Genomic DNA, 20,646 nt, shown 5'->3' on the forward strand with positions numbered 1-20,646 from the left:
CAATTGCACAAATAGAAAAATGGGAAGGACTGCTTTGAAAGGAGTACTGCAGAGAAGGATCTGGGAGTGATAGTAGTTCACAAGCTGAATTTGAGTCACCAGTGTCAGGCAGTTGCAAAAACAAACCATGTTGTGGGCTGTATTAGCAGGTGTATTGTAAGCAAAATACAGATGTAATTTTTCCACCCTGCTCAGCACTGTTATGGCCTCAAGTGGATCTTGTGTCCAGTTCTGGGCCCTACACTTCAGTGAAGATGTAGACAAATTGGAGAACGTCTGAAGGAGAGCAACAAAAATGATTAAAGTCTAGGAAACTTGGTCTATGAAAAAAGCTTGAAAAAATGGGCTTGTTGAGTGTGGAGAAGGGAAACTGAGGCAGGACCTGATCAGACCAGTCTTCGAGCATGTAAAAGGTGGTTAGAAAGAGGAGGGTGATAAATTGTTTTCTGTATCGGCTGAAGAAAGGACAAGAAGCAATGGGTTTAACTTGCAGCAAGGGAGATTTAGGCTGGACATTAGGAAGACTTCTCAACTGTCAGGGTTGTTAAGCACTGGAACAAATTACCTGGGAAGGCTGTGGAATCTCTGCCCCTGGAGGTTTGTAAGAGCAGCTTACACAAGCACCAGTCAGAGATGGGCAAGGTAGTACTTCGTCCTGCCTCATTGTGGGAACTGGACTCAATAATCTTTTCGAGGTCTGTTCCCATCCTACATTTCTGTGATCTTATTATGCCGCTGGGCCGCCTCCCTCTGTGCTGGCCCCGGGTCCCCGTGCGCCCTGTGACCACAAAGGGGGCTGCAGTTGCCACACACCTCTGTGTGGAAGCTGTGGGAGCAATGCCCATGGAGAGCCTGAGGTGCCTGTTTACGTTCGCAGCATGCCGCTCGTGGGCAGAGACCCAGCCCTGCCTGCCTGGGGATGGGGTCTGTGGCTCCCACCAGTCTACCCCTCTCACCGCCTCCTCTTGCTGCTCTCTCAGAATCCATCACCCATGTGAGTCACACCGGGCCCCCCGTGACACGACCTTTGCTGCCCCTGGACAAGCTCCTTCGCCCCCCACCTCTCAGGCTTACCACCCCAGCCCCCGACCCTGCGGAGACGGCCACGAGCTCCCTGCTGCTGGAAGCAAGGCCCATTCCCAGAAGCCACCCTGCAACAAGCCGGACGACCACCGCCCAGCCGGTGACCACCACCTGGACCACCCAGGGGATCCGCAAGACCACCATCCGCCCCCTGTCCATCTCTCCGGTGGTCCTGGCCACCCCTCCGCCCGCGTACGCAGAGTCTGGCAGTGCAGAAGGCAGTGGTGACCCAGAACTGGGCATCAGTGGGGACCAGGAAGCCAGTGGGGCTAGCTCAGCTGGTAAGTGCCCCCTGAAGGCTGGCCACAGCCCCTGCTTGGGGGAGGGTTGGAGCTGTGAATCCCAAATGAGACAGGAGGTGGGTACTGGCGAAAGATGCTGCCTGGGCTACCTCAGGGTGGGGAGGGAGGGTCTCCTTCCCCACTGGCGAGAGGCCGCTAGTCCCCAGTGCATGCGCCAACCTGCCCCCACACTCAGCTGCCTGAGGGGCCACCTTGTGGGGGAGACGTTAGCCTACTTTCCATGGCCGCTCAGCCCGGGGCATCGCAGCAAAGCGAGGAGAGCTGGCTGCTCGGACCTGGAGTGTCACTGACTCGTCCATCTCCCACAGGCTGACTGCAGCTACTGCTGGCTGGCTCAGGTGGGGAGGGGAGTCAGCCCTGGCACCCGGCAATCCCAGGCTCCAGGTCTGCAGAGCAGTCACTGGGCCAGCCTCTGCAGTGGCCCATAGAGCGCTCTGCAGCTCCTCTCCCCCAATCTCTCACCACTGAGCGCTCCCTGGGGAAAGGCTGAGTCCAAACCTGGGCCCGCCAGGGAAGGGTTCGGCTCTAGGGTTTTGGCTTGGAGGAGTCTTTGCCTGGTGCCGCAAGGTGGTGATTGCGTCCTGTCTCTGTAGCCATCACAGTCGGGGCTGGGATGGGGCTGGGGGGGGGGGGGGGCGGGGGAAGGCTCTTCCTCTCACCGAGGCCGTGATGGGCTTGGCGGGAGTGTGCGTCTCTCTCTGGGGCTGTGACGTGCCCATGTGGCCCCCCAATGCCGTGCAGGAGAGGAGGAGCCGGAGGAGCTCCAAGTGACATCCACCCCGGCCATCGAACGAGCCACGTGTTACAACTCCCCTCTGGGATGCTGCTCTGATGGCAAGACGGCAGCTGTTGCAGAGGGAAGCAACTGCCCTGGTGAGTGTCTCTCCCACGGGGGGGTGGGGGATGAAGAGAGGGCAGAGCTCCACCGTGGCGATGCAGGACCGATGGCCGTCGTCCCCTCCAGACTGGAGCACAGTCGCGCTCCATGCAGTGGCGGCTGGTGCAAGGTGCTGCCGCCTGTGGGTTGGGCGGGGTGTCTCGGTCCTGGATCTGCACCGGCCGCCGGAGGGCTGGAGCTGTGGGTGCTTGGTTTTGACCTACCTAAGCCCACGTGGCCTGGGACAACCCTACGTGGCAGCTAATGGTGCCTTTGTTCCCTTGGCAACTGGCAGAGCAGCTCAGGCCGGCCCCCCCCCCCCCCCCGCCCCCCGTCTGGGCCTTCTTCAGGAGGGTTCCTCAGCTCTAGAAACGATTCCCACTCCCCTGGCTCTGCAGTAGCCTTGTGTACCGATCTCCCAGGCCGCTCTCCACCTGGGTTTGGAGGTGTGATGGGGGGTGCCCAGGGCTGGGCCTGGTGGCAGTGAGCCGAGGGGGAGTGGGGGCATTGCCTGGGTTTCGGTTCCGTCGCTGGCTAGCGACCTGCTGGTTTGCGGCAAGCGGCAGCAGCTGCTGGCTCTGCATCTCGGGCGTGGCTGCGTTTGGGGTCCAGGGCCATTGTGCCCTGGAACTTCTTTCCTTCTGCTGCACCCCAGCCCTGCTGCCACCTACCGGCGCGAGTCCCGTCTCGCAGGAGGCTCTGTGTGTTCCCTTCTGGGTTGGCACTGGGTCTGGGGGGCATGGGAGCTGGGGCGGTCAGTGCCACATGCACATCCTGACAGCCCCAAGCCTGTGCTCCTGACGCAGGGTCTCATCGTCCTGCTCCCAAGCTTAGCAAACGAGATCCCCTCCCAAGGTTCTCGCCCAACACTCCAGGCAGTGGGGGGCCGGGGGGAGGCCACCTTCTCTTTGCCCACAGTGCCTGCAACGGGACCTGAAAGCAGGGCCAGGAGGGTTGCTTTCTGCAGCTCCCTGTGCACCCCCTGCGGGCTCGCTGGAGAGGTCACCCTTTGCAGGGCTCCTACCTGTTTCCTCCCCCTTTGGGGCTCGGTGGGGCCCCTGCAGTGGGTGCCAGACCACAGATTCCAGTACCTGCCAACAGGCTGTCTGGTTCCCTCCCCACCAGCAGCAGTCCTGGTTTCCTATGGGCTTCCTCAGCTGCTTCTGTATGTTGCATGCACCTGTCTGATCCTGCCTTATTGAATATGTCCTGCCTCTGGCTAATGTCTTTCTCTTGTTACCCAGCTGGTCCAGGGGGGCTGCAATCCGGGCCAGAGTTCAGAGGAAACTGTATGGTAAAAGCTGCCATCTCTAGCCTGGTTTCTGCCATCCGACCCACCTGCTCCAGCAACCTCAGATACTAATCCTCCATAGCACTCTCCAGAGCCATCCAAACTAACCCAAGCCCTGGCACTACCCCCACACTGCCATCCTCCCCGGCCAGGGACTGAACGCTGTGCTCCACTGTTTGCTGCCAGCTCCCTCCCTGTTAGCCGGTTAAACGAGTCTGTCTTGTTTCTTTCTTATTGCCCCTCCATCCCACAGCCACCAAGGTCTTCCAGGGGGTTCTTATCTTGGAGGAGGTGGAAGGGCAGGAGCTGTTCTACACGCCCGAGATGGCCGACCCCAAATCGGAGCTCTTTGGGGAAACAGCCAGGAGCATCGAGAGCGCGGTGAGTTAGCTGCCCCAGGAGCCTTGGCTCTGCAGTCAGCAAAAGGGAGGAATTATCCTCCTTGGTGCTGAGTGCGCTCGTCGGGTGCTCTACGAGGTTAAATGTAACCTCTCCATCTGTGGAATAGAACTCATAACCTTTGGTGCCAAGCGCACACACCTCGGACATGGAAGCTAGTGGAGAATCTCCCAAATGCTGCAGTAACAGGGCTCATACGTTTCTATGGGCTGGCCATCATTGAGCCGTGGACCTCATACACTCTGAGTTAATGCAGTAATCCTTCCCCAGCCGCGAGCTCCTCAAACACGGAATTTGTTCTGTAAATCCGTTTTGCAGATGCAAGACAACTGCCTTGCGTACATGCGAGTCACCGTGAGCCGGCACAACCCAAACACTCACGCTTTGTGCACCCACCGCCGTATTGTCTCACAGACTGTCGTGAGAAAGGTTGATGAGGTTTGGGTCGGCGGCAGCAGCCAGGCTGGCAATCCAAGATGTCAGCTGAGAGGTTGGGCGGGGCTGGCAGCCCGAGCAGGGTTTTCATAGGTTCAGTCCTGACCTCATAACCCTATTTTTCCCATGAGATCTTAAATTTCTGTACTGCGAATTCCCAGAAGCATAACCCCTGTGGCTGATGGGGGATTGCTGTATATAGCAGACATGCCCTTTCTCTACCGCCCTACATCTACAAGGCACCTGGCTGTGGTAATGCCAGAGTTCCAGTGGCAACCCTTTCCTGTCCGCTTCCTCCAGGTGATGCAAGCAGACTAATGGAGAGGCCAGGCACTGGGCTAGATCCAGAACATATTTACCAGGATGTACCTTCCCAGAGGAAACCCAGGATGGTTCTAATGGATGGTTGAATGGGTCTGAGACCTGGCTGATAATTCCTGGCTGTTCCAGTGAAGCCCAATGTGCCCTTGGGTAGGATACACTCTCCTGGGTGCACACCCCTCTGTGCCTCAGTGTTCCTGTCTGTAAAATGGGAACACTAGCACCTTAGTGCCTATGTCAGGTGCTTTGAGATCCTCGGGTTAATGTTTGCTTTGTGTTGTTATAATCAGAGATGGGTTTAAACCCCAAAGTTGGAAGCAAACATATTCAAAAATCTCCAAGTTCCAGGGCTTGCCTGGATCAGGAGGGTGGGACTGGTTGGCTCAAGGGTGTTGCTTTGGAGCTCACCGTTGTTGTAAGCGTACATGTGTTAATGAGAGACCCCCTCTTACAAAAGGAACTATCCCAGCCCCGTGCCTCTGCTCCATGCTTAGCTCCACCAGACTCTCCCAGGTACTCTCAATGCAGTTCCTGGGATTTCCAAGACCGGCGAAGCACGAACGGCGCACGCCCAGTGCTCCCTCTGCCACTGCCGGCTGCCAGGCGAGCCTCGTGCCCTGTTGGATGTGCTGGGCAGCGTGCGAGACAAAGTGTGCAGCATCCGTATGAACAGCCCCAGCCTAGTCAGCCTGCAGAGACTGTTCCCGGGGCACGGAGGGATTTGGAACGTGCTCAGTACAGTTACATAAGCGGACGTGCACTCGACACATGGGCCGTGTCGTTCATGCAGCGACGTGGAACGGTAACAGTAGTTTGCGTTGTGGTAGAGGCTTCCATGTGAGGATCTCAAAGCACCTTAATCCTCCCTTCTCGGGAGGTAGAGTTCATCACCCCCATTTTACAGATGGGGAAACTGGGGCATGGAACGGATAGGTGCCTATGTCGCGTGGTCAGACTGTGGCTGAACCGGGACTAGAACCCGGTCCTGTGCTTCAGTCGTCCTTCACTCCCTTAGCGACGGGCATGATGGCGTCGCTGCTGGCATGCCTGTGGAACACATGGAGATACTAGGACCAGAGCGGTTGCAGGGAGGAGGGAGTCCCAGGGCACCTCTGTGTCCATGCCCTCTGGCCGAGGGGAAGGGTGCAGGGGCTTGGCTCCAGCTGGGGCGAGGGACAGATGGAAGAACTTGTTAGGCATTGGGCTGGGACCCAGGAGATCCATGTGCAATTCCCAGCTCTGCCACAAGCGCCCGAGGTGACCCTGGAGATGTCGCTCCAGCCCTCACGGCCAGATTGGCGGAGCTATTTAGGTGCCTAAAGATGGAGCCACAGACTTAGTGAGACGTGGGAGTCTCATGGGAGCTGAGCACCAAACTGGCTTAATTTCACAAGGTGCCATCTGCATCTCTCAGCATCTAAGGACTTCAGTAAATCTGGTGGACCCACCACCATTCGCCCACTGTGAAACAGACACACAGAATTTCCCTTTTCCCCACCCTTGTCTGTCTTGTCTCTTCACCGTTCTTTGTGAGCTCATGCAGTCAAGGACTCTCTTCCCCCAGGTGTCTGTGTAGCACCTGGCACAGGAGGGGAGGTGATATGGGGATCTTGGACAGGGGTCAGGAACCTGACCTTGGACGGATGGGGAGGGGTCTTGCTCAGGGCCTGGCAAAACAGGGCTTTTTTGCTCTGTGCCAACTCCGTGTGAGTCAGGGGGTTCTGCCTGGTGTCTGGCAAAGCTCAGGGGGACAGGAGGGGTTGATTTCAGCCAGAGGTCTGTACAGCCCCTGGCACAAGGCAGACCCCGGTCAGGGGTCTGTGCTGCATCCAACACAATGTGGGCGAGGGGAAGGGAGGGTCTCAACTGGGAGTCTGCACAGCACATGGCACCATGAGGTGCCTGATCTCAGGATGGGGGGTGGGGTGGTACGTGCAGCCATTGGTATGGCAGGGAAGGGGCCCCACTCTTGGTCGGGGGTCTGCTTTGCTCCTGGCACAAGACTGGTCCCTGATCTGGGGCAGGGGAAGGGTCTGTGCAGGGCCTGGCATAGGGAGGGGCCTGTGAGGGGCCTGCGCAGTCCAGCACGAGGCGGAGAGGTGGAAGGGGAGCCATGTGCAGCCCTGGCACACTGGGGAGGTCAGTCCAGCCCCTGGAGAGGGCCCGTGGGCCATCCTGACTCCCTCGCTTTGCGTCTCTGCCCCGGCCACCCAGCTGGACGAGCTTTTCCGCCACTCCGACGTGAAGAAGGGTTTCCAGAGCATCCGCGTGCGAGACCTGGGCCAGAGCAGCGCGGTCCGTGTCATCGTGGAGTCCCACTTCGACCCCGGTGAGAGCCGCCTCGGCTGATTCTGCCCGGCATCACCATCTGTAGGGTGAGGGGCAGTGGGGGGCGAGATCCGTGGGGCTGGAGCTGCTGCCAACACCAGGAGTGGACAAGCCAGGGAGCAGGGGAAGGCTGCAGCTGTGCCACTGGGGAGGGGACAAACGGCGTCGATTCGGACGCGTCCAGGGGATTGCGTGACAGGGAAGAAGGGTGGGCGCTGTCTGTTCTCACTCTGCTTTTCCCTCCCGCCCCCCTGGGTGCAAGCAGCCACCTCCTACACTGCAGCTGACGTGCAGAGGGCCCTGCTCAAACAGATCAAGGCCTCCAAGAAGAGGCCCATCCTTGTGAAGAAGCCTCCGCAGGACCACGTCAAATTCATGGACTTCGGTGAGCGCTTCATGGCCTCTGTCTGTCGGTGTCTCTCGCGCTCTCTTGCCCTCCCTGCTGCTGTCCTCGTCCGGTCCTTTTTGCCTGGGGCAGGACCCGTCGAACGCACCTTGTCCTCTGGAGGACGCTTCCTCCACAGAGGTGACAACACTAGGATTGCCCAGGCCCTTCTCCAGCGAAGGGCAGAGTGGCCCCTGAGACCTGCTGGCAGCTGTGTCCTGCTGCCTTGAGAACCTCTGGGCACCCTCACACTGCCTGAAAATCTGCACCCGGACCCTAATCCACTGACAGGCCAGATCCTTGGCTGGCGTGAATCTGGGCAGTTGCTTTGAGGGTTGATTTACACCAGCCAAGGGGCCGGTCCTTGTCTCCATTTCTGCTCCACTTGCCTGCGCATGGATCAGAACTTGCCCCCCTCACTCTGGTTATAATCTGCTCCCCCTCCCGCTGTCCCCACTGCCAGAGAGGAGGTTTGCAGCCCCAGCAGTTGTCCTGTCCTGGCGTGCCCAGGAGGTGGGTTGCTGGGTGAGGCTGCAGCACAGAGGTACAGGTCACAGGGTGAGGGGAGACGGCTGGCCAGACCCACGGGCCTCTAGCCTATAAACCTGAACAATTTCTTGTTGATCTGACAGGGGGAAGCAAAAGCGCAAGCAAGTGTTGTTGTGTGCAGGGTACTTGGCTTAGGGACCGGGTTTAGCATGATTAGCAGTGATGTACGCCAGTGACAGCTGCTCCGTCAACAGCCCGGCTGGGCTGAGTGACACCTCTGCCCACCAGTGTAATGAGTCTTCTGAGGCCCAAGGAAGAGTTATCTGGAGGGTGAAGCTATGGACAGCACTGGGGGAGGGGTGGCTTGAGCTGTAAGGTGATCTGGTCTTTTCTAGCCTTTCATTGCAGTGGGATAGAGGGTTCTTTGTCCATCATCCCCTGTGAGGGCTCATCCAGGCCTACTGAGGGGCAGAGGAGGCCACCTCCTGGATGAAGCAACCCTTGTAAGAGGGGTGGGAATGATCAGGCCCTGAAAAACCTCTAGGCTCATGTTACAGGTGGGGAAACAGAAGCAGGTTAATTGTCTGGCTCGAGGTATTATCAGAACAAGGAAGAGAACCCAGGAGTCCTGGCTCCCGGGCCTCTGCTCCCAGCATTAAGCACCCGCGAGTCCTGACTCCAACACGCCTTGCCAGTCTACTTGCTGTGCCTCATTCTGAAAGTTGAGGCTTTCAGCTCCCGACCCCCAGCCTGCCCCAGGGCTGCCAGCTGGGTGCTGGCTCCTCCTGAGGCCTGATCCACCTCTTGCTATGTTTCAGACTGGATCCCCAGGCTTGTCACCACCACGGCCACCACCACCACAGCCACCACGATGGCTCCTACCACCATCCGGAGGTTCCCAGCCTCCACTGCTGCCCATGTTCTGCCCCTGGAGGCCATGGAGAGGCCCAGTTCCAAGCTGGGAGGGCCTGCCACCACCAGGAGACCCGCCACCACTGTGCCAGCCACCACCCGGAGGAAACCCACACGCCAGCCCCCCGCCACCAAGAAGCCAGCCCGGCCCTGTGACTCCCACCCTTGTCTGCATGGCGGCACCTGCGAGGACGACGGGAAAGAGTTCACCTGCAGCTGCCCGGCAGGGAAAGGGGGTGCGGTCTGCGAGAAATGTATGTGGCTCCCTGTCTGCGTGGGTAGTGAATGAAAGCCGGGTGCCTGAGTGTGAGGTGCTAAGTCCCCCCCCCACCCCAGGTCCCAGTGTCTCCAGCTGGAGGTGGGGGGGGGAGCCATGATTCCGTGAACTGGAACAGAGAGGTGGCTGTGTTAGCCTGTACTCCAGCAAAACAAAGCAGAAACGTAGCACTTCAACAAAATGATTTATTTGGTGATGAGCTTTCATGGGAGAGACCCACTTCTTCAGCTCTTCAGTGAACTGGGTTTGTGTTAGGCACACCCAACTTGCCCACACAGTGGGGGTGCAAATGACTGCAATTAGCCATTTGCATACACAGTTGGGTGTGCATCCTACAGGACAGGCACCTGGCGGAAACAGTTGTTATTTTCTGCTCCTGTCTGGATTGGAGGGAGCTGGACTAGACAACCTCTCAGGTCCCTTCCAGTCTCACACGTCTGTGAGTCTGTGAACAGCCAGCACAGTGTCTGTGCAAACCCAGCCCAAATTCAAAAGCTATCTCTTCCCTCCCTCTTCCTCCCTTCTGCCCCCGCGGTGACACAGCAGGCTGGAGTCCGTGGGAAATACCCCATCAGAACAGGCCAGCGGGGCCTTTAATGCTGTGTCTTTATTCTGCTCAGAACAGATGTAACCCTTCGTGTGTAAGGCACCTCGTTAGAAACACAACGGCCATAATGAGGGGGTGCCTCCAGCCGCAATTTCTTCCTGGCCTCAGGCAGTCATGCACCAGTGCCCTGCAGGGGGACAGTGTGCTCTGGACGGGTCACACCAGTTAGTAGACGTTGTTATTCTCAGTCTCAGAGGCCAGTGAATGCTGGGTGCAGTCTCTCATGGTGACAGCTTCAAGTGTTCTCTCACAGCAGCATGGCTACTCGGGGGCGTTTTTCAGGGCCTGTCCCCCAGCACTCTCTGATGCTTACAATATGACTCCAGCCGGGCCGCCTCCTGTGGTGGAACCCGTTCCTGTTCGCTGACAGCTCCGAAGCGTTCGTCAGTGTCGGGTTGGGATAGTGCAGTGTTGGTTCTTGGGAATTATTGTCCCTGATGTTTATTTGGTAACGAGCTTCCGTGGGTGAGAAAGAAGAAGAAGAGGAAAAACAAAGCTCCTAGGTTCTCTTAATGATAGATGACTCCCCATCCCCTTTTTTTCCTTTCTCTCTTTTTTCCCTCCTTCTTCTTCCTTCTCCCTTCCATGCTTTGTATTTAGCCCAGTTGCTCATTTTGGCTCCGGAACAGAAGTGGGTCTTACCCATGAAAGCGCATTACCGAATAAATAAATAAATAAATAAAATTGTTAGTCTTTAAGGTGCTACGGGACTTTTTGTGAAGCTACAGACTAACACGGTTCCCCCTCTGAGACCATGTCCCAAGCTGAGCTTTCAAAGCTGCCCAGGCCCGTTAATTTTAATGGGATGTGGCTGTCCAGATCCCTCTGACAATCTCAGCTGCGCTAAATAAGAAGTGGGGGGTGATAGAGGTCGATCTCTCCTGGGGGATTCAGGGAGCGGAGATAAAATGGTCCAAAGGGACTGGGTTATGAGCAGCACAGCTCAGCCAGACAGGGTGGCTCTCTGAGAGTGTGTGAAAGGCGTATCCTACCCAGAGGACGGAGGATAACTGGAAGGGGTCCACACGGGTCAAGCTGGGAGCAAAGGGGTGACACTGAATGAAAGAAACGTGAGGTGAATATCTGGGTGGTGAAGGAGGGTGTGTGATGGTGACCATGAGATCTACAAAGCTGAGGACTAGTTGCCTTGTGGAAGCCTCATCACTTAGGGGCACTGAGCTGGAGGCTGGATAAATGCCTGAAGAGGAAGGCGTACGGGACTGACCTCTTAGTGGTGGGGGTGGGGGGATTGCAGGCCTTTTCCCACAGATGTGCTGGGAAGGTGGTGCTCTTGGACTCACCTCAGGCATTGTCTCTCTCGCTCTCTCCCCCATGCACCGTCCGGTCTTCCTCTGCGCTTGCAGCCATCCGATACTTCATCCCCAGCTTCGGCGGAAAGTCCTACCTGGCCTTCAAGATGATGAAGGCCTACCACACAGTGCGCATCGCCATGGAGTTCCGGGCCTCTGAGCTCAGTGGGCTGCTGCTCTACAATGGGCAGAACCGGGGCAAAGACTTCATCTCCCTGGCACTGGTCGGTGGCTTCGTGGAGCTCAGGTGGGTGCCCCCTACCCAGTGACCTCAGTCCATCCCCCAGCAAGGGCTTCTCGGCGGTGAGGTGACGGTAGCAGCTTCACTCTGTGAACAGGGACCTGACTCCCCTGGCCAGTCCATGGGTCGCTCAGTCATTGAAATTACAGACTCATCTGCTGCCCTCTACCTGGCTGGCCCCGCTGTCTGGGGTGCCAGGCTGTCCACATTGCCAAAGGCACCTGAACAGCCTTCACATGTGTGACTGGGGCAGGGGGTGGGTTCTCCCCTGCCCCAGCAAGGTTTTGCCTCCTACGGGAATATCCTTTTAAAGGGTGATGGGTTGCCAAGCACCAGACATACAGTGACAGGGGTCTGAACGCAGCCAGATGCAGGGAAGTGGGTGTTAGTGATAGAAACACAGAACACAAGAACTGGAAGGGACCTTGAGAGGTCCTCAGTCCAGTTCTGCCCTTGTGGCAGGACCAGCCCCATCTAGATCAGGATCAGGAGAACCGAAAAATTTAAAAAAAAAATAAAAGGGGTCTTGAAGGAAACAAACACTTTTAAAAATATTTATTTGCACAATTTTCAGCAAAACCACGATGGAAACCTTTGACTTTCAATGCCTGAACATTTCCGGGTTGTTGATTTTGGGAGTTTGTGCTCCTCTCCCCTTCCCTAATCCCCCGCTTGTTTTTTTAAACTGGTAAACAATGAGGAAAGGGCAAGAGAAGGGAAATCCCAGCTTCAAGCCCTGTATGTTTTGCAGGTTTTAAAGGTCAAAAAGAAAGTTCCCAGAAATAAGGGGGTGGGGGGTGCAGAGGGGAAGGGTTGTGGATTCTGCACAGCAGGACTGGGGTGGACCTCGAGGGAGGCCTATGCCCGGGTGAGCAAATGTTTTACGCTGGGCCCCACTTTTTGTCCTTGTAATTAGCAGGGGTCCCCCAGCCTGTCTAATGTAATCCAAACCAACAAATCTTGGTTCTTTTCACACAATGAATAGAACCAAATATTCCCACAATGAATATTCTTTCGGCACATGGAAGAACATAGTCGGTAGAATGTAAGAACTTTATGAAGAGGTGTAGAAACGTGAATACGCCGGCCTAAAACCAGGAACATATTTCAACATTGGGAATGAGATGGATGAGCCTGAGACCCAGCAGCTGACCCTGCTGTGCCCCCCCCTTAAGAAATTTCACACACATACACCCCTGCCGGGGCCCGTCCCCACTTTGCACACCCCTGGCCTATGCAATGAGTCTAACTTGCCCCATCACCCACCGCTGAAGTGCAGCCGTCTCTGGTGGGAAGTGGCAGCCGAGATGCCGTTGCAGCACCTACCTGGGAAGCTGTCCCAAGCAGCCCTTTCCCTGGGATTCACACGCAGCAGTAGCCCTAGCGCCACCCCGAGCCCACTGCCCTCCTCCTCGGTTTCAGGTTCAACACGGGATCTGGCACGGGCATAATCACCAGCAAGGTGCGAGTGGAGCCCGGCAAGTGGCACCAGCTGGTGGTGAACCGGAACCGCCGCAGTGGCATGCTCTCAGTGGACGGGGAGCCCCACGTGAACGGGGAGAGCCCGAGCGGCACCGACGGGCTGAACCTGGACACAGATCTCTTCGTCGGAGGGGTGCCGGAAGACCAGATGGCTGCGTGAGTGCTGGGAAGTGGGCGGGACAAAGCCGGCCCACTCCTAAGGCCCCTCCCCTAGCCTAGTGGGCGGAGCTACTGGCCCCAGGACCCAACTGAATACTTGGGACCGCCGGGGCGGGAGTGCAGGGTCCAGTGGCTGCCAGAGGAGTGTGCAGAGCCTGATTCCCCTGCGGAACTGCTGTCCCCAGGGTTCTAGTGCCTCCTGCTGCTGGCTCCTGGCAGTGCGTCCTCATTGGGAAAGGGCAGTGGGGCTTGTACCTGTGTCCTCTTTGGAGCAAGACCTGGGGTGATTTTGGAGCCAGGCAGCTCTTGGGAGGTTAAGGGGCAGGGGGAGCCCTTTCTCGGGGCGGAGGAGAGGAACGGTTTGGAGGGAAGGCTCCTGACGGCGAGTCTGTGTGAATGAGCACCGCCAAAGCTGGGCTGCCAGGCACGCATGGCCCCTCACGCCCAGGCCCAGCCGTCCCCTGAGCGCCAGCGTCGCCTCCCTCCAGGGTGGGAGATCGCACATCGGCCACAGCCGGGCTGAAGGGCTGCATCCGCCTGCTGGACGTGAACAACCAGATGTGCGACCTGCGGGAGAAGGGCAACGACGTGCTGTACGGCAGCGGGGTGGGCGAGTGTGGCAGCAACCCTTGCCACCCCAACCCCTGCCACCACGGCGCCGTCTGCCACAGCAAGGAAGCCGAGATGTTCCACTGCCAGTGTCTGAACGGCTACACAGGTGAGCAGCCAGGGGAGGCAGATGCGGGCGGGGTTCAGTAAGGAGCCGCCTGCACCCTCTCGAAGAGATTCCACGTCACGCTGACATGCAGCCACCTCTGGGGTAGGAGGGGGTGTTTGTGGAGCTGCGCACAGCGCGGTGGAGGCTGGAGGTGAAGGCCAGGGCCCCAGAGTGAACACCGAGCTGATCTTACCCAAAACGTGCCTGTAAATCGCGGCTTTTGGGGTTGTGTGTGACCCGAAAGGCAGCACCTCTAACAGCGTGGTCTGGCCTTGTCCACAGCGCTGGGCAGGGACGGCAGTACGTTGCCAGTGCAGCCTGACCCCAGACGCATCTGGCAGAGGAAGGTGTTAGCCATCGGGTTGTGCGGAGCTTCCGGCCTCAGCCGGCCGCGAGACCCCTCCCTCACGCGCTGCCTTTCTGCCCTAGGTCCGACCTGCGCCGACGAGAGGAACCCGTGTGACCCCAACCCGTGCCACGTCTCTGCCACCTGCCTGGTGCTGCCCGAGGGAGGTGCCAAGTGCGAGTGCCCCATGGGGCGGGAAGGGGAGTTCTGCGAGGCAGGTGGGCTGCGACGGGCCCTACAGGCAGGGGGGCACGGCCAGTGGGGGAGGAGGTGCGGTCCCCTGGGGCTGAGGGCTCGGGGGCACCTCCTCTTCCCATCTCACCCCCACCCCTTGTTTTCTGACTCAGTGACAGAGCAGGACCAGACCCGGCCATTCCTCCCAGAGTTCAATGGTTTCTCCTACCTGGAGCTGAGGGGACTGCAGACCTTCGTGCCTGAGCTGCAGTAAGCACCTTTCAGGGGCACAGAGATGCTTGGGAAGCCAGTGGGGAGGGAGAGGAGACGCTGGCGAGGGAGGGGACTGGGGGCTGTTCCTTAGGGGTCAGGACACAGCGCAGCTTCCCACGGTGCTAAATGGGAGGGGACCCAGGCCGGAAAGGAGCCTCAAGCCGACAGTCACAGCACTGCAGGCTGAGCCAGTGAACCCGGGCCAGGCCAGGCCTGGGAGACTTGGCCCTCAGAGGCTCTGTGCTGCTCAGGCGTGGGGCCAGGGGAGGAGGAAGCTGTCCTGGCTACTGCCTCTGTGTCTAAATGGAGACCACCACCCTCCAGGGCCCTCAGGCTGGCTCTTCCTAATTGCCGCTGTGGATGCGGGGATCTGGTGGTGCCTGCCCGGGAGAGGAGACAATGGGCCTGGGGCTTGTGAGGCAGTAGCCCTGGGTTGGCTGGTTTGCAGGAGCGGCCCTCATGCCCTCTCTCCCCTCAGGGACAAGATGTCCATGGAGGTCGTGTTCCTGGCCAGGAACCCCAGCGGTATGATCTTCTACAACGGACAGAAGACGGACGGCAAAGGGGACTTCATCTCTCTGGCCTTGCACGATGGCTATCTGGAGTACAGATACGACCTGGGCAAAGGGGCTGCGGTGCTCAAGTACGTGCCCCAAGAGAGCTGGGCCTTGGGGAGGGCAAAGGGTGGGCGGCTTGCTGGCCCCTTGGCTGCAGGCTCTGGTTTCTAGAGCTGAATGCTGGCTTTGAGGCTACGCTTTGGGCTGTCTGAGTGGGTGGCAGAACAGGCCCTTAGCCCTGCTAGCTGCTGAGGTAGCCCAGTGTTTGGAGGGGGACCGAGGAGTGAACGGAAGGGGTGGTGGTTATCTCAGGGACCCCTCCGGCTCCATCCCCTGGCTTGTTGGTTTGTGTTGCTCCTCCGAGGAGCGGAGGAGAGGGAGTGAAAACAGCCAGGCCATGCTCCTCTGAGCAGATACTGGGGCCAGCCCCATGGAAGGTGGGACAGATCTGCAAGAGACCTGGCTTGAAGCAGCTACCACAGCCTCTGAGCAAAACCCCAACGGGGTCACGTCTGGTTCAGGCTTGTCTCTTCTTTCTCTTGACACAGAGCTGGGAGGAAGGGCTAGTGGTGAGAGCACTGAGGTGCAGGCCAGGAGACCCTGGCCCCATTTCCAGATCTGCCACTGCCTCCCTTTCTGACCTTGAGACTGTCATTTAATGCCAGATTTCTCAAAGGTATTTCAGTTCCCAAAGACCCAGTGAGAGGCCTAGCAAAGGTGCCCAATCCCATTAGGTGCCTGGCTCTGTGGGTGCTTTTGAAAATCCCATGAGGTGCATCTGTGCACCTTTAGGAACCCAAATGCCTTTGAAAATCTGTTCCTCCACGGCCCTTGCTCTGTTCACTTTAACTGGGAGTTAGGGTCCTCAGTGCTTTCTGATCACAGGGCTTCCCTTTGAGGTAGCACGGGTCAGAGTGAAAGGCAGGCAGGTACCTGCATGCCTTTTACAAGTCCTACTTTTGAAGATGTCCCCTTCAGTTCCTGCCATCTGCAGAACGGGGCCGGGGGGGAACCATTCCTGTCTCCTGCCCTTGTTAGGTCAATTTAGACTAAGTGCCTTGGGGCAGGGCTAGTCACTCCCTTAGCATCTCTGCCCTGCAGCCAGAGACATGTCCACAGCATGTGCATGTCCCCAGCCTTGCTTTGCTCTGCCTCGTTCCCACAACAGTCGCAGGCAGGGCCTGGCAGCAAGGGCCATCCAAGGCCACCCAGGAGCCTGGATACATGCCGGGCTGTCATGGCTCTGCTGCTGTTGTCATTGGATCCCAGCTCAGGTAGGTCACACCTCCAGGTGCAGCCTAAACAGGCCCTCTGTGCGCAGCGTCCAGCCCGGTGAGGCCCTGGCCAGAGAGGGCTCCCTTATGGCAAATAGGAAGTACCAGCCAGCAAAGTGCATCCTTTGGATGCCATTTACCCCCGCTGTGTTTTTCTTCCTCACCAAACCTCCTAACCAGGAGCAAGGAGCCAATCCCACTGAATGCCTGGACTAGCGTGTCGCTGGAGCGCAACGGGCGCAAGGGAGTGATGCGGATTAACAACGGCGAGAGGCTCATGGGAGAGTCACCGGTAAGTTGGCGATGCCAGGGAGATTCCAGCAGGAGAAGCCCCCACCCGTGACCCCCAGAGATCTGACCCCCTGACCACCCTTTGCTCTGACACAGCCTCACTTTGAGGTGCAGCCAGGCCTCTTCAGCTTCAGTTCTGTGCCATTCAGAAATGAAGCAAGTTGAGCAGTTCTCAGCTCCTGTTGCTATTCGTTGGGCATTTTTCCACCTCACACCACTGGACCTGCTTAGCAGCCTGTGGAAGGAGGGTGTGGAAAAGCCAGGGAGTGGTGGGGAAAGACAGGGCACCACACAGCAGGTCTGAGGTATCTTTGCACAGCAGTGTGGCATCAGCTTTCCCCAGAGCTCTCAGGCCCTCGCTTAGCTGCCCTGCCTCACCCCCTGTCAGAGCAGGGCCACTCTGAGATTACACCCTTTGTTTCCTGCCTACCCCGCCTGGGCAGCTGGCTGCGCCTTTGCACGAGAAACATTCACCTGTTCCGACACGCCCCTGAGTCCTCCACACCGGCTCTGTGCCTCGTGTCCAATGAGGCATGTCCAGCCGCAGGCCCCAGCTGTGTGCCATTGTACAAGTGCAGTCCTGCCTCCCCTGGGGCCAAGTGCTGGTTTCCATCACCCCTCGGTTCCCAGGGTCAGGAGCTTTTCCTGGAGATCTCCAAGTGAAGCGCCAGGCAGTGCTTTCCAGGGGAGGAAGAAAGGGGCGCTGTGATAACAAAGCCATTAAAAGCAGTTCCTACAATCACCCAGATATCAGCAAATCCAGCCCCGCTCTCTCTGCTCCACTTGCATCTCAGCAGCTTCATTTTTCTGGTTTCTCTCCCCCATTTCCTTCTATTCTCCTCCCATCTCCCTCCAGACACAGAGGTTCCAACCCAGACCAGGAATGCAATCTGCCCCTTCCCCTGGGGGTGGTTGCTTCTCTGGTGTCCCTGCCCCTGTATCAGGGAGCCAGGAGCCTGAACTTTACTGAGGAATCAACTCTAAGTGCTGGGAAACGTGTCCTTGCACACCCCAGCAGATTTTCCGATGACACGAGCGAGGCTGAGTTTCCAGGGAGGGTGTCGGAGCACAGGTCTTGGCCCAGGAAAGAAGCTGGGAAAAAGCCATGGAAAAATTTCTAGGAAGGAAGGATATAAACCAGCGGTTCCCAACCTTTTCAGTAGTGCAGGCTGCCAATCACTTCCCCTCTGATTCCCATCAGAGCCAATTCTTTCGAATATTCTGTATCCGATTTCTACGTGATCTTTTTTATTTATCTTTTATTTTTTTCGTGGCCCCCCTGCAATGCTGCACAGACCCCAGGTCAGGAACCACTTCTATGAACCTTCCAGTGAGCAAGACTTTGATACTGGCCTCAAGTTTCACAGCCCGCTTTGCTTTGGGCTCTCCCCGGCATTCACTTATTACCACAGTCATCCAGGTTTAGACTTAAGATGGGACTCAGGGTGTGGAGCTGCCCGTTCACCTGCCTCAAGGCTGTTGAGTCTGGGTAGGCAGGCCAGCCTGCCCATGGTACAAGCCGGGGGGATCTGCAGTTAGAGGCAGTGACCATCTGTAACTTAAATCAGGGCATTGTTCCCTCTCCACCGAGCAGCCAAGGCGCTGGATTTGTGCCATCCATTGTGAGCTCCCCAGCATCAAGACTGTGATGTCCGTTCAAATGTGGGCGTTTGTGCGCCAGCAGCAGCGCAAGAGTGCTTTGGTTCCTCCCACGCTGCTCTCTCCACAAGAGCACAGAGGACGCAGGGTGCCGAGGCCTGTCTGATTTCCATAAACGCGCCTTTTTTTCCCCTTTTCAAGCTGCCTGTGCTATTACAGTTGCCCTTTTTAAAGCCGCCCTTCGCCTGGCAGGATGGCAGCACCGTCTGCCACTCTGTGCTGCATCTTTCCTGTCTTAATTGCCTGCTAACGAGGGATCGGCCGGTAGCCAATGCGCTTGCAGCCCTGCGTGCTATGATGGAACCCCACTGATCTCCTGTTTCTCTCTCTCTCTCTCTCTCTCCCTTTTGATTTTCATTCGTATTTTTCCCTCCCCTGCTGTCTGGATTTCAGAAATCCCGTAAGGTAAAAAGATAAGTATAACCCCACCACGCTTCCATCTCATACACCCTCCATGTGTTGTGTTTCATTCCTCCATTCAAACCCGGGCAATCCATAGTTGTCACCATCCACCCGCCCTCTCCGTCAGACTCTGGTTTCTGTAGACTAGATACATTTTTTGTTTCATAATTAATTTCAGTGAGTTCTACTTGGTTTTGACACATTTCCGTAATCTGGTCATTCCTTCTTGTTTTAACTCCGCAGAGTTTTAGCTAGTGATTAATATGACCTTGTCTTGGCCAGGCGGCAAACCTCCATGGGTGTGATGTGAATGGTAAATGTCGTGGCCACTACTTGGAACTGTTCAAGGGCCGTTAAGTTGCCCAGCATGGTTTTAATGGTGACAGCAAGGGTAGAACCCAGATCCTCCTGCTCTGAGTCCATGACCCACAGGTGTGCAAGCTAAAAGAGACTCTCCCCAGAGTTGTTTGCTGTTTGGGGCCTGTGACACACAATTAGTTCTGCTACTGTCCAGTAGGGGGCAGTGGGGTACACACGTACCAGAGCACGGCAGTATTTATTTACAGTAGAGTCTCAGGGTTACAAACCCCTTGGGAAGAAGGTTGTTCCTAGCTCTGAAATGTCCATAACTTTGAACAAAAGTTACGGTAGTTCTTCCAATAGTGAATGGAACGTTGACTTAATACGGCTTTGAAACTTTCCTATGCAGAAGGACAGTTCTGCTTTTAACCCTCTTAATATAAACGAGACAAGTTCAGAAACAATTCCCTTTCGAGTCTCTTTTAAACTGTGCCTTTGTTTAACACAGTACGGCACGGCCCTTGCTTTTTGGTGTCATTTTTCCCCTGCTGCTGCCTGACTGCATATGTCCGGTCCAAACGCGCTGTGTGGTTGGCTGGTCAGTTCTAACTCTGGCGTTCATAGTTCTGAGGCTCTCCTGTATTTCAAGTCCCATGGCACGAATGCACCTAGCAGCCTCCACTCACCAGCAGAACTTATCGGGCGCCATCATCAGAGTCGAATTCATATCAGAATCCCTCCCTTGCTCCTGGTGTGTGAGAACGTGACAGTCTGGTGCAGGGTGAGCACAGCTCTGCAGTCAGGCTGCTCTCCAGACTTCTCAATCCCAGCAGCGGGGCTGAGAGCCACTGCAGGCCCAAGAATATGAAGTGGGGGGCCCCGCTCTGCATCCCCAGATGGGACAGGGTCTTGACTGGAAATGGTGGGGCCTCAGGCGCAAGGGTCGTGGCCAAAGGCAGTCAGTGCTGCCCCGTGCACCATGCTCCCACCCTGCCCGCAGAAGCTGCCCAGAATGGCAGGGTGACACTCCCACCATGTCTCAAAGAGACTCGGCGGTCCCAGACACTGCTGCGATGGCAGCGGCGGTGGCTGGGAGCTCTTGGCCCCTGTGCAGTTGCCACCCTACCGTTCCCCTGTCAACAGGCCTGAATCCCAGAGTCCAACTGCGTGCCGGTGTGGACGTAGCGGGACGAGTGCTGGGCTCAGCTGCGCCTTCGCCGTGCAGCACCGCCAGGTGTGAGCAGCGCTAGCGGCCCACAGAGTAGATCCGGCTCTGGAAAGACTTGGCGTCATGTTACGCCGCCAGAGTAGCGGCTGGAAGCCTGGTTTGCTGCGTGTCTGACCGGCGGCTCGGCAAGCCCCAGTGATTCCAGCAGTGCCGGTCCTGCTGCCCCAGGACTTGCAGGGGTGGCTCAAGGAGAGCTTGGCAGGCGGGCACTCCACGGCTGGGTTCTAGTCTCGGCTGTGCTGCCCCCCTTCCTCTGTACAAAGAGGGGCTCTCATTCTTCCTTGCTGGGAGGCTCCTTTCATTGCTGTGCCCAGGCTCCCTGGCGATAGGCCCCCGGGGAAGCCACTCAGTAAGGAGAGAAGGCAGGAGCTGGGGAAGGCTGCGCTCTCAGCTGTAGCACTGAAGGGCACCCAGCAGAGGGCAGGAGAGGAGGGTGAGTGTGTAGGTCTGTGGGGAGGTGTTTGTGCCCCTGCGGGTGTCTGCCCAGTGAGGGGGTTTCTGCTCTTGGGCAAGGGACCGTGGGGCG

General features: G+C 57.4%; 1 protein-coding gene across 7 annotated transcripts in view; it reads left to right on the forward strand.

The window, feature by feature from the left end:
• Nucleotides 1–20,646, forward strand: part of AGRN (agrin) — a 248,498-nt gene that overhangs the window by 210,645 nt on the left and 17,207 nt on the right. For 2 of the 7 annotated variants that reach the window (XM_075018049.1, XM_075018053.1), the window contains 14 exons: nt 981–1,364; nt 2,127–2,258; nt 3,807–3,934; nt 6,923–7,037; nt 7,299–7,421; nt 8,729–9,076; nt 11,071–11,263; nt 12,680–12,895; nt 13,387–13,616; nt 14,046–14,180; nt 14,310–14,406; nt 14,888–15,052; nt 16,421–16,532; nt 18,584–18,595. In XM_075018049.1, coding sequence (XP_074874150.1) covers nt 981–1,364; nt 2,127–2,258; nt 3,807–3,934; nt 6,923–7,037; nt 7,299–7,421; nt 8,729–9,076; nt 11,071–11,263; nt 12,680–12,895; nt 13,387–13,616; nt 14,046–14,180; nt 14,310–14,406; nt 14,888–15,052; nt 16,421–16,532; nt 18,584–18,595 — 2,390 coding nt within the window. The remainder of the gene's footprint in view (nt 1–980; nt 1,365–2,126; nt 2,259–3,806; nt 3,935–6,922; nt 7,038–7,298; nt 7,422–8,728; nt 9,077–11,070; nt 11,264–12,679; nt 12,896–13,386; nt 13,617–14,045; nt 14,181–14,309; nt 14,407–14,887; nt 15,053–16,420; nt 16,533–18,583; nt 18,596–20,646) is intronic. The other 5 variants (XM_075018050.1, XM_075018056.1, XM_075018052.1 and 2 more) reach the window with 3 other exon arrangements.

The sequence above is a fragment of the Carettochelys insculpta genome, chromosome 23 (genome assembly GCF_033958435.1).
Source record: "Carettochelys insculpta isolate YL-2023 chromosome 23, ASM3395843v1, whole genome shotgun sequence".
NCBI lineage: Eukaryota > Metazoa > Chordata > Testudines > Carettochelyidae > Carettochelys > Carettochelys insculpta.